We start from the raw sequence: 13709 nt of genomic DNA, 5'->3' as shown, positions 1-13709 counted from the left end.
TGTTATATTTCATTTAATAATGCCAACCACAACTATTATGTTGAAAAAAGACAGAAAAGGGAAACTTCTGCATTTGAGTCTACTCTTAAAATGGAACTTGATTCTAAAAGATGATTATAAAATAACGAGAGTGCAAAGGGAAACCATAATTGACATTTTCCCCTTGTTTTGGGAACATAAAACCTTATGACTGAGCAACCGACTTGCGTGCTATATTGAAGATTTAGTCAGTAAGACTGAAGGCCGACACAAAGTACTCACAGAGATCTACGATACAAAGGTTTTTCCACGGAGAAGCAACAGAAAATGCATCAGAACGAACCCTTATTTGGTCCAGAGAACATTGAGAAACCAGGCGATACACTCCACAGGCCTCACAAACAGTTGTTATTCTTGATAATGTGCAAAGCCTTGTCAAGCTGACACCCTAAAATGCAGAGCGCACGGATCGCTTTCATACAAACCCTTACTGGTTGAGCCTTGCAACTGTCTAACAGAGCGCAAGAGACAGAGGGACACGGAGGAGGACAAAGAAAGAATGTTAAGACATCAAGACAAATCTGGAGATTGAAATTCTGGCACAAACGGCAGAGAAATAACTCAGGAAGGTCAACACAGTTCAGACACACGTGGTCCACCAAAAATATTTGGCCCCAGCAAACTGATAAAAAGTTGCTAAATTACACATGATGAACTGCTCAGCACTTTGCATTTGTCATGTTTTTTCTACAGTCTCTCCCTTGTGTCATAGCAACCAAACCACCTGCCGCCTGCAGATACTACAAAATACTAACTTACTCAACATAATAAAAGCTGACCTTTTCCCTGAGACAGCGTCAGAGGGAGTGAGATGCAGGAATCCTTGCTATCTGACAAGACCCGAGTATAAACCAAACTTGCGGTTGCCATAAACAACGAGGAGCTGCTGTGAGAGGCATCGGTAAAAGAGGGGCAGAAACATTAAGCTCCGGGAGAGCAGAGAGCGAGGTTAAATACTCTGCATGACCCCGGATGGTTGAGTGGCAGTGAGGTGTCGTGTGGCTGTTGCAGCGGTCTTCTGTGCAGGTAGAAGCAGGTTAGCTCAACCTCACGTGTCCTGAAGCTCCACTTAATCTGTGTTATGGTTATTTTTTACTCCTGACACAGCTCTCGTCCACCGTGAGTGCACACTTAAAGGGGACATATTATGGAAATATCACTTTTACATATATGTGGGTAGGTTGAAATCCACATGGTTTAACGAGCTGTTGCCTTAGTTGTCATACAATGATGTCATTAGTTTTCTAATTTGCATAATGGGGCGGGGCAAGCAGTGGCACATTTGCATTTAATGGGACAGGCACTGGAACCAGCCGTTCTGAACAGGGCTGTTTTGAGCAGATGAAAAGAGCTGTGATGTTTGATCCTTGTTAATTCCCCCCATCTAGTGGTGCGGTTGCATATCTGAACGTATTCTTGATGTTGCATTCATGTGAAATCAGGCAGACGTCAGACAGACAACAGACACTGCATGTAACAGGATAAACAAGTGTCTATTGTGTCTATCTGTGACAATATGCTGTCATGGTGATGTTGTATTGTTTACCTGACCCACGTTTTACCGTCTTTTTCTTGTCGAGTAAAATGACATCCGGTTGGTTTGCCGACGGCCGTCTGCCTGACTGCACCTGAATGCAACATCAGTGCCTCCTCTTCCTCACACTACACAGTGGTGACAGTTTTAACAGGCGCTACCTGGAAAACTTTCTCCCCGAGCCGACAGCTCCGCTGAGTTTCTATGGTTACCTACGGTCACGCTGCCACTCAACGTAAAAAATGGCGATGCAACATGGCCGCCTCGGTTCGGTGCGTCGCCCACTTATGTATTTGTAACGACTTGTAACAACTCATTCTAAGGTAGGAGAAAGCTTTCATTTGTATGTGTGTGTGATTCGACTTCAGTGAAATACGTATTTATGAAAGCAATATTTGATTTTTGCTAATAAAAAGCCAAATAAGTGACATACTGGGGCTTTAAGACACTTGGGAACTATTTCAATTTTTTTGAAAAGGGGCATAATATGTCTCCTTTAAAACTCTAAGATCAGTCTTAAAACGGTAGCTCCCGTTTTAAGTGTGCATAATTTAACTCCAGATTAAGATTTCTGGATTATATGCTTGGGGGGTTTCACTTCACAGCAGCTATTGGATGCTTTCCAAAAAAGTTGAAATCAGACTTCTGAAAGGAGCAGCTGAAGCATGGGAGTGTGGGGGATTGGGGTTCAGGTATTTCCACACTTCCACTCTGGTTTAAAGGCTTTCACTTGAGGCCTTTAAACCTTGCTGGCATACACCAAATCAACCCAGGCCAAAACAGCTGACATCCCAAGGACACCATGCTTCCTTCCAATCTTAAATAATACACATGAAATGGCTGTGAGAGATAATCTTACAGCGGTGACACAGGCATGTTCCTAATGCTTTAAACAGACCCAGTAAAAAACACCAGAGACAGATATACGACGGCCCAATCAGATTTTTTTCAAGCTGCGCTACAGAAAACTGCTGAGTTGTGCCTAACCCCTCCGCAAAACCCGAAGGCCTTTTGATCATTCTCAAAATAGAAAACTTAGGAAACAAAAGTATGGGCTAATCTCAGTAAATGGATTAATGTTTTGTGAAGCTGAGAACAGAGGCATAAAAATCCCCCTGTTGTGAAATGCACATAAAAAGGTCTCCCCAACGAGCTAATGTTACGTCTTATCAGTGTGTATGTGCAGGACACAGGGAGTGTGTGTGTGAGACGTAAGTGTGCTGTGATCATGGATGTAATCCCCCGGCTAATCTGTCAGATCACAGCCCTGAGGCAGATCAAACCGCTATCTGACACCATCTTGTCTGACTCCACACACCCTCAAATTATCCAGGGTATTAGGTATATATGGGATGGTTTATGTCCACGTGTGTGTGTGTGTGTGTGTGTGTATGTGTGATATTTAACTACCAAACTCCAGCAGCCCTCAGAGGAGTGGAGGACTAAAAAAAGGAGACGAGGTCTGAAGGCGACACTACAGGCAAAAACCCTGTTTTTTTCATGCACTGATCAATTTTGAGATTTTTGGCTATTTTTCTTCCTTAACATGTATTCTTTCAGAAAAGTCAAAAGAAATGGTACAAAATCCACATTAAGGTGGTTATTTTACTTCATTTTGTCTCTTGTCAGTAGATTTCTAAATTTGCCAAAAGTTATGATGCATACTGTGCTGTGAAAAATTGTCATCTCCTCCGTATCTGCAACCAATCCTAAAAGTACGATTTACATTAACAATCTATGGAATTTTACAGTACAAGTCCTTAAAGGCCGTTTTCTCAAAATGAGTTTTTCCTCAGATTCTGGGCCTGAAATCTCCACTTCCGCAGCACTTACAGACACCAAACTTTCCAGTTTTATTCCTGTCTATATTCTGAAGGTTTTTACAGAGGGGATTGTTGATATATTATTCAAAGCCTGATTTATACAACATTGTATTACTAAAAACATCGCAAAATTGGATTTTTTAAAGGGCTGGTGACAGTATTTTCTCATTTACAAAGTGACAAAAAGAGATATCCCAAATCCCCTCTGTAAAAACTTCTGACTTTAATATGCCAACAAAATAAAACGAGAATTTTGAAAGTGGCTTTATCCATTGTTCAGATTTCGATTCTGGAAATGTATGCACATTAGCGTATATTTCATCAGATATTGCCTCATTTACATATTTAAACATAAAATTTGACAAAACTTGTAATACAAAAAATATTTGTCTTAATGTAAGTGATAAACTTGGGAAGTTTCATGGTGATATCTGTTAGTTAACATTTTTACCCTATTCACCTGTAGTGTCTCCCCTTAACGTCTGGGTTCAGGGCAAAACTACACAACAGAGGCAGGTATATTGTTTCCTACATCTAATCCTACCATCTGACACACACACACATCCTCACACACACACACAACACAACACAACACACCACTGTACAGGAAAGAGGGGGGGGGGGGGGGGGGGGGGGGGTGATGCAGTCTTGGAGCGAACCCAGGCCCTGTAATTCAAACCTGTCATCGCTGAACAAGAGAGACCTGTTTGGGTAAATAAGAGAGCAGCTCGACGGTGGAGACACATACGTCCCACGCCACATCTGCTCTCCATTCTGATGTGGAACAAGAGACGGAGGAGGGAGGGACAGACTGAGAGAGAGAGAGTGGGGGAAATGAAGAAGGAATGAGTGTTAATAGAGGAAAACTGAAAGAAAAAACACGAAAAGCAGTAGCGTGTATTGAAAAGGAAAAAAAAGTAGATGCCAGTGAATGCATGTAAATGCCTGCAACACAATCCTGTTTGTGCCTCTCCTCCCTCTGCCCACCCAGAGTTTGGTGTACATACCCACTTGTGGCTACGCAAACCTCATCTTTCAAACGCCACCCACAACGCCTGTCTTTCTAATGAAACTTACAAGGGGGAGATCCGACTTAATTTGACTGAGGAAAATTCCATGTCGAAGGAGTAAGAAGAAGTCGACTTGAGTCTCATGCAAATCTGATTCCCCACAACGAGCTGCTGCAATAAAAAGGAGCTGACATGAGTAAATAATTATTTCTGCAGAGTTTTCACCTCCTGCCTCCCCCCTTCTCCGTGGAGATGGTAAATATGGGATTATGCAAATGATTATGCGAGGCATTAAATGGTTCCAGTTTCAAATGCGGTGGAAGTGCTGTGGTTTTGGAGTAAAAAGGGAAACTCACTAAATATGGATCACTGGAGGAAAAAAAAGAGGAGTTTGCCAACAAATGAGTTCAATGCTGACATTCTGTTTCGACTGGAGGAGGCATGGTCGCCACATGTGTACACATATACGTATACGTGTGTGTGTGTGTGTGTGTGCTTGCATGCAGGAGGATTCATTTAATTTTAAGAAAAACTTGCAAAGTTCCTCTCTCATCTTGAAGATAAACTTTACTTTGGCTGTATGGCAAACATCACCAATAAAAAAAAACAAATTGTACCAAATACAAAAACGTCCGTTCGCAAACAAGTTCTATCTGCAGCATTTGCATGTGAAGTGACTTTGAAATACCACCGACAGAGTCGGATGAGGGGGTCCACTATGAAATATACTATAAACGCTGAGCTACAGTTCATCACAAATCTGACTGTGTGGGGGCTGCCCATGTTTCCAGGAGGCCGTGTCCAACTTCGTTTGAATCCCAGCCTAGAAATGGTGAAAGGAACGGCTCCACTAAGCCATACAGTGTGAAGACACAACACACACACACACACACACTCTGAAGCACACAAAGAATTATATCCTTAAATATAGAAAAACAAAGTTTGTAACAGTATCTTCACTCTTTTAAAGACTCGGCGGCATTGTGGCTTCTGTTTTTCAGCCACACTCAAGTTCTTGGTTTCCTTGATTCGGGAAACATGTTCAGTGATAATCAGTTGCGTGTGTGAGGAGTCTTCACAGTGGAGGAGTGTGTGTCAGTGTGTTGTGTGTGTGTGTAGCACAGAATATCTAAGAGAACCAAATGTAAAAGCTAAGTTGTATATGTATATGGTTGGATAATATTATTACTATTGTGTTACATCAGTAGCTTGCCGTCCCCCCGGTAACCCAGTGGTCATATTATGTGTCAGGCTCTATTTGGGAAAAATAAACCTGTATTGCTTCTCTGTGTTGTCCCCTAACTACCGTAACCACCTCCTCCTGCAGTCCAGGCTTAACATGATCCCTGAACATGGACACGACACGTTATCATGTTATCACATACTGTATGTGTGGTGGCCTGGGAAAACCCTTCACATGCTGGGATTTAGACATTTTCAAACTAGAATAGTTTCAGCTATTCACAACTGTTTGAATAACTGAGATAGCCCTCTCAGATCAAAAGTTATGGGCATTTTAATCTATTATGACCAAAAAACTGAAAAGTAAGAAAAATGGTTTTAACTAAAACATTGCTGTTTTAACCCTCTAAAGACGAGTGTTTTACAAAACATTAAACAACTTCTGAACCGTTTATGATAGAGACGAGTTGTAACCTGTATCTGAATCGTGTGATTGTCTGCTTTCCGAGGGTCCTTGAATGGTGCTTCTATGAGAAGAAGGGACCTATAAGGTGCATGTAATCACATGGTACGGGAACAGACGCTAAACAGAACATAGCATCGGCGCTAAACCGAACGTAGCATCGATGCTTGCACATGTTTTACAAAACATCAACAACATATTATAACTTCCGAACCGTTTATGATAAAGATCAGCTGTAAAAAAACATCTGAATCACGGGATTCTCTGCTTTCCAAGGGTCCTTGAATGTTACCTCTACAATAACAACGGACCTCCTCTCCTCTAACGCTGCTGCTGCAGCTCAGCTGTGCTGTGGCTCAGCTGAAAATGAAACGCTTTATTCGCCACAAAAACAAAAAAATAAGTACTTTCCGTTTTGTTTTCTTAAAATATTTATTCACCACAATGTAGTAGGGAGTTCAAAGTACCAGAATCACACAAAATATATTGTGGAAATAGTACTTTTCCACCTATTTTGGATATTTGCCACAATAGAACGACTTCCGACTTCCGATGGGTTTTTCCAGGCCGCCACACATATGGGTGCACAGGACCTGGAGGGCTGTAAGAGACCCTTCAGTCATCAAACTGGAGGATATGTTTGTGGTCAATAAATACAAATCACAAGCAACATTTCAAAACCTGGATTCCCCGTACCTGATTCCAGCTGCGTGTGTGTGACTCTGGAGATGCTCCTGCCAGCGCTGGTGGTGGTGCTGATGGAGACAGAGAGGGGCGGGCGAGTGAGGAGGATGAGGGTGAGGGTGAGAGTACGTGCAGGCGGAGAGGCAGCACGGGCAGGACGGAGCCGTCCCAGGGTGGGGGACCGAGCCCGGCCCTGGAACCGGACCCGGGCCTGGGTTCTGAAAGAGCGGGCAGTCCTGCTGTCCACAGGGACAGCAGAGGGTGGTGTGGAAGTGACAGTGCTGGCAGCAAAGTGGTGGGGGCTGGAGAGGAGAGGTGGTGGAGGAGGAGGAGGAGGAGGAGGAGGACGGGGACAGTGTGGAGGGAAGGTGGCGTTTAGCCAGCCTCTGGGAGTCCGTGGCAGCCGGGGAGGACGGGGGCAGGTTCCTCAGGGAGCCGTTCTGTTTGACCACCCCTCCGTTCTGGCTCGGCCTGTTTGCTCTCTGGACGGCCAGCGATCTCTGCTGCTTCTGCTGCGCTTTAGACGGCCCGTCTTTAAGTGGAACATGGTCATCTCCATCTGCTGCGAGGCAGTCACTGTTACAGGCGGCTGTGAGAGGGTCCTGCCCAAAGCTGCTGACTGGCGGACTGGTGTTTGAAGGGGTGTTTCCATTGGCACCGAGAGGATGGTGCCCTCCATTACTGAGGGCCAGAGGGTCTCCGCTCGCATCACTCAGGGCCATGGTCCTCTCCCAGCAGGCCTGGCAGGGACACTGTCACTCCTCTGTGAGAGAAGAAGAAGAAAACAGAGGAGAAGAAGAACAAGGTTAGGCTCTTTGACCATGAGCGATAAAACTAATCAAAGGAGGTTACAAGAGTGCGGTAATGAGAGAGCTGCTTCTGGAAATCTTTCCTTCAAGTTGCAACTCTTCTATGAAGTGATTTCCAAATGAGACCAATAATCAACACCTTAAAAGGTACATTGTGTAGGAATTCCTGCCATCTAGCGTTGCGGTTGTATAACACAAGCAACTCAATCATATTTTTCATGCTGCATTCACGTAAAATTGGGCAGACGGCAGACGGACAACAGCCGCTGCACGTTAACGGCATAAACAAGCCTCTATGTAAACAAGTGGTCCGTCAGCACGAGGCAAAACAGTACACGTGACAATATGTTGTCATGGCGATGCTGTATTGTTCACCTGACCCACGTTTTACCGTCTTTCTCTCAGCTTCTGTGACTAAAATGACATCTGGTTTGTTACCGACGGCCGTCTGCCGACTTTTCACAGACGCCACCTCGACCTGAGCCGACAGCTCTAGTGTCTCCGCTGAGTTTCCGTGGTTACCAACCATCACGCTGCCACTGAACGTAAAAACACGGCGACACCACATGGCAGCCAGCACCGAGCTTACCCGCTCCATGTATATATGAACGGCAAATTCAGAGCTTACTGGAACACGTCAGTTTGTTGATGGGGGGGATTACTGATTAATTAAAAACAGACTTTTGAACCAAATAATCGATTTTCTCGAATAGATAACAAGAGAAGTTACACAATGTCCCTTTAACTAGTTACACCTTACATACAGACACACTACACATAAATAGCTAGGCTAGTTCTCCCTCTTTGGTGGAGGTAATAATGGTAGGAAGGTTGTGAAAGCAAACAGGAAGGTAAGGAGGTAAAGGAAAATAGTGGTAATGTAGTGTCAGCATTTCATGTGGCTGACCAGGTCACAGAGATGAGGCACTGACAGATGACTTGGTCTATACCAAAGGTGGAATATTAGTAAGCTGCGGTGTGCATGTGTGATTTGTTCATCTGGTATCTAAGTAAAATCTTCCTCAATCTTTTAAGACCCTAAAACAGTCAGCCCACAGAGACTGAGCAGGACTACTTTTTCCATTCAGAATGAGAGGCGCCGAGCGAGGAAAGGGGACAGAGACTGTCTGACAAAACTTTCTGTATACGTGCACACTCAGCAAAAAATAACTGCAAAACACATTAATATTTAGTCAAAAGCAGCCGTCTCAACTTCAGTAAAGTAACATTTACAACTGTGATTTGTCAACCCAAACAGTGCAACTTCTAATTTGATGTGCAATGTCCAGTTTGGCACTGAACTGATACATATTTGAATTCCAACTGAAAAATACACATTTTACAAACCAAGTTTTAAAAAAAAAACATATATATAGTACAGTATATATATGTAAAGTACTGATATTGCCAAAAAAGGTTAATCTGGCAAGAAAAACAAAAAAAGCACCTTCACACTTAAGTTTAGATAGGATGATGTTTTTGAGGATTAACTGAGTCACCACTGAAATATTTGGCTGAACTAATTTTCTGTCTTCTTATTGGAGCCACAAGCGTCAAATAGGGGCCATTTCTGATCAGTATGATTTACGGAGCATGAATAAGACCCAGCATGAGCTGGCAGTGTTCATATAGATTGCAAAGCTCAGGACGCTCCCGCATCAGGAGGCTAAACAAACTGTTCCAGGGTGAGAAAAAACAGAAGGTTCATGTTATGCTACAGTTTCAGCCCTGATGCTGCGGCTTGAATTACAAAATACTCACAGGAGACCGCAATGTGAAAATGAGATTCTGTGGGCTGTTTAAGCAAAGCTAGAGAGAGAGAGAGAGAGAGAGGAAGGGAAAAAAGCAGCTTTGTGTTGTGATACGCTTGATACACTTCAAAAGCAGCTGAGTTGTATTTAACAGGTAAAGCCGGGTGGAGGTGTTGGAGGAGAGCCCGACGCACAGACCCAACCACAGAGACCAGAGGCTAGCAAGAGAGAGAGAGTGTGAGTGAGTGAGCACACTTGATGGGACAAACATCCCATAGAGTCCATATTCAGAGGAAAAACATCCTAGGCAAAACAGGACAGGCAGCATGTAGGGAAAATCCTTCGTGGTCACATTTTTCTTCTGCTACCACTACTGATGGATCCTCTCTGAGTGATCGGCCGACCCACAGGTGACACTGGTCAGTGCTGACATGCACTGCTGATGGTGCACACTTCGTCACCATCGCACACTTTGTGAAAGTTCTGCACAATCAACATGCTGTTTTGTTTCGGTGACCTGTTGCGTGCTGGCACCAAGAACCAGGTGGGAGGCCAGGCTACAGTACACAGCAACAAACCAAAAGTCTGAACAAGCTGAACATTTCTTTGTGCACCAAAACCAAGCAGATGATGAAAGAAAGAAAGAAAGAAAGAAAGAAAGAAAGAAAGAAAGAAAGAAAGAAAGAAAGAAAGAAAGAAAGAAAGAAAGAAAGAAAGAAAGAAAGAAAGAAATTTGATTTGTTAATACCTTCATTGGGACCTTTGTTTAACCTCATTCCCGACTTGTGAGCAGACACAATCAATAAAAACTGAATTCTCCATTACATTGATCAAGAGAATGCACACAATTATTTTTCCATCCCATTTCTGCTTTGCACAAAATTTTAAAGTTGAAACAACAGCACAAAGAGTGTTAAGAGCGTCTGTACTATAGTCAGAGATCCTATGCTTGCCGGAGCATCACTGATCGACATCTGGGCCAATACAGTATGCGTCTGAGTTTAAGGCCACAAAGACCTGGAACCATGGAGCTGCAACTAATGATTATTTTCACAACATGTTAATGTGTTACTTATTTTTCTAACTCACCATTAGTATATGAAGACTTTACAACAAAACACTTAAAAAAAAAAAAACATTACACGAGTCAAAGGAGGAGGTCTTGTTCTTCACCAGCTCCTATACAGATTACTTTACCAACGTCTACAGTACTGCATCTCTATTTCCATAGTGCAGAACTTCTAAACATCACATATTTGACTTTGCCTCTGGGTGTATTGTGAATAACTCACTTTTGATGCATGAAGCCAGAGCCAAGGCTCAACTATCTGTGATGCCATCAGGAGATAAAACCCTGAACTGGAGGCTGATGACGTGGAAAATGTTTCAGATGCTGCAGACCTAAACGGATTACTGTGGTCCTTTGCACCCATATCACATGAAATATGATTCCTTTGTGTTACCACAATACCCACTCAGAGTCATTGTCACTGAAGCCACTTCAAACTGATTCAGAAGACACGCCTTTTACTTGTAAATCTGCACATTGAACATCCGGATTGAACTGACTTATACATGATTTATGAGATACATTCTAATAGAGACATAATGATTCCATCCACATGTTTTATGCACATTAAGTTATATTGAATTAAAAATTCCTTATGGAAACAGTAAATTCAATTAAATGTTATTAATATCCTAACTTCGTACTGTCGATCTCATCGGATTTTCTCTCAATCAATAAAAGGCTCATATGACAAATGTTTTACGTCAATACCGCTACATATTTACGGCTTTTCAAGGAAATGGCGGGAGTAAACAATGAAGTGTCTTTCAACCACCATCTCCAAGAACTGTTCAGAGCGCTGCCATCCAACACCACAGGTTGCCTCTGGTGTTGTGTAGCATTTAGCGCTAGGTGCATCTGCACTTCTGATCAAAGCTTGGTTATGTCGCAATTAGTTGGCACATAAGCACCAGTATAACTTGGCTGGCAATTCCTATCGCTCAGTGGTTTCCAGGCAACGACTCCGGCGGCTTGTCGCACTTGGCTTGGGCATGTTTGGTTTTGCGATTCAGTGCAAAAATAACATGCAAGGAATCTATTCCCTATACCAGTTTGATTGTAAAACAGCATGCGGTGTCATTACACATGGGTTTTTATTCGATTCAAAGCCCTTCGATGGAAACAAACTTTCACAGGCTTTATTTGCAATAATATTCTTAGCGATCTTCAGAGAATTAGATTGACAAGTGGACGGAAACATAGCTACTGATATAGTTTGTGGACATGATTATCATTATTCTACGTTTTCACATGGTCTGGTGTTAAAAAAAGCTAATTAAAAATCGCAAAAAATCTGCAATATCGAAGAATAGAAATTTAAATCGAATCAGCACCCAAAAAAATCGTAAAAGAATCGAATCAAGAGAAGAGCATATCGTCCCAGCCCTGACAGACACCTTCAGTTCAACTACTTCAGCTCCTTATTTTACCCTTCCAAGAACCCTACACACACAGGTTTACATTTCACACACAACATGACCCCTGAAAAATATTTTGACGCAAAATGGATGTGCTTGCATTCGCCCGCCAAGCGATACATCACAGCGCCCTGTTTTTCCCATCCCACTCCGAGCGGAAGACATGCGGCGTATGTGACCAATGCGCTCTGTGACACCTCCACATGAGTGAGCGGTGAAACATGAGCATGACAGGCCCGTCGGGTCAGGGGTGCCGAGGAGGATGGGGTTGAGAAAAGGGGCGGAGAGGAAGAATAACTCCGGAGCCCGGAGAGCTCAGAATAGCAGAGTGCTGAGGGAAATCCAGATGAAGTCATTAGTCTGGCTCCCACAGCTGTCAAGAGCCCGTAATGACTTAAAAAGGCTGGATGGAAACGGGAGAGTCTAATGGAGATTAAGTACAAAAAAGTGGTAGATATAGAATGAGGTTTGGCGCTGCAGCGTCATATAAATGTGCAACCAAGTGTGTCTTTCTGTTTGGATGTAAAGGAATTTTGCCTCAACACTCTGTGTATGTGTGTGTGTATGTGCCGCCAATACCGAGCGCTGACAGGCAGGTGAGACATCTAGGGAAGTCTGTGCGGACACAAGCAGGGTCTTGTGTCTCTCTTCAAAATAAAAGCTGACAGCTGGACCAGGCTGCACCACCAACAACAACTGGAGCTGAGGCTCAGAAATGCCCCCACTGTTCAATCTGTTTCCGTAGGAAATGTATCTTGATTAAAGAACCAGAATAACTGAATTCAAGGACATCAGCTCTGTGGTGAATGTAGCCTGGTAGTAATTAAGTGTAAAAGAAAAGAAGAGGGTAACGCTAGCAACCAAGAAAGGGAGAGGTGTATTAGTGGAATCAAGATGTTCCTCCTCTGGACGTCTTTACCTTATCCTCTCAATTGTCTCATTACATGTGGATTGCTGTCCTTTAATCAGGCTGAAATTATGCTTCATTATATCAGGTTTGAGAAAGGTTTTAGGAAAAGGGACAACAAGAAAGACAAAGGTCAAAACTCAACCTATATAACAAGGAACAATTTGAGTTATTGTTCTGCTATAAGTCAGCTTTCTGACTGTTTTTTCATTTCATCAAGACGCATGAAACCAGGTATCAGTGAATCAGTTGACCTCTGCCTTGTCTGTCTGCCTTTATTTTCAATGGCAAAGCATACACTTTAAAAGAGAAGAGGCTGCACTTAGCCCCTCTCGCCGCACTGGATTCTTTGGTCACAGGAATTATTAAGTGCAAAGCTTTAAATCAGCGAGAAGGTGGATCACAGATCAACATGTATAATGATTCCCAGGGCGAGTTGGTTTGGTGCAGCGCAGGTGATGACGAAGCGCTTCTTCTGCCGTCTTTCATGTGAAGTTTATGATTATGGGGTGTGAGAGAGATGGCGAGACCTCAGGCGACAGGCAGCTACGCAACACAAGGCAAGGCATCCTGCATCCCTTTAATTAAAACTAATAGGCAGCAATTACCAGGAATCAGTCAAGAGATGGTTAATAACCACATTGCATCTAATAATAATAACATCAACAACAGCCAGTCGTCCCTGTGAGGTGCGCGCCCACTTGACGTGGCTTTAGGACGCATAGTCGCATACTCAGAGATGTTTCTGGTTGTCAGGGGAGATATTGGACATATTTGACCTCCTCAGGGCACTTTTTTTTCACAGCTGGGCTGTTAAACATACCAATTTGATGGTGCTGGCTCAAGGCTACAGCCCTGAGTCTAAAGGTAAATTAGGTGAACACACTGAGTTAACCTGACATTTTTATCATTCCTTCAACTCAGATGTCCAAAATACTCATTGGGATGACACCTGGAGTAAGATAGTGAGAATAAGACAGATTGATTTCTTCCTTCTGACTACATTCAAATATTTGTTTT

General features: G+C 43.1%; 1 protein-coding gene across 2 annotated transcripts in view; it reads right to left on the bottom strand.

Annotated features, from left to right (window-relative positions):
- Nucleotides 1–13709, bottom strand: part of disp1 (dispatched homolog 1 (Drosophila)) — a 103889-nt gene that overhangs the window by 25282 nt on the left and 64898 nt on the right. For both annotated transcript variants that reach the window (XM_085770069.1, XM_085770070.1), the window contains one exon: nt 6748–7498. In XM_085770069.1, the coding sequence (XP_085626195.1) occupies nt 6748–7457 (710 nt within the window). In that variant the 5' untranslated portion in view covers nt 7458–7498. The remainder of the gene's footprint in view (nt 1–6747; nt 7499–13709) is intronic.

This window comes from Trachurus japonicus, chromosome 24 (genome assembly GCF_045865225.1).
Source record: "Trachurus japonicus isolate A0001 chromosome 24, Traja_1.0".
NCBI lineage: Eukaryota > Metazoa > Chordata > Actinopteri > Carangiformes > Carangidae > Trachurus > Trachurus japonicus.
The sequence above is the reverse complement of the archived record's forward strand: the minus strand, read 5'-3'. Positions and strand labels throughout refer to the sequence as shown.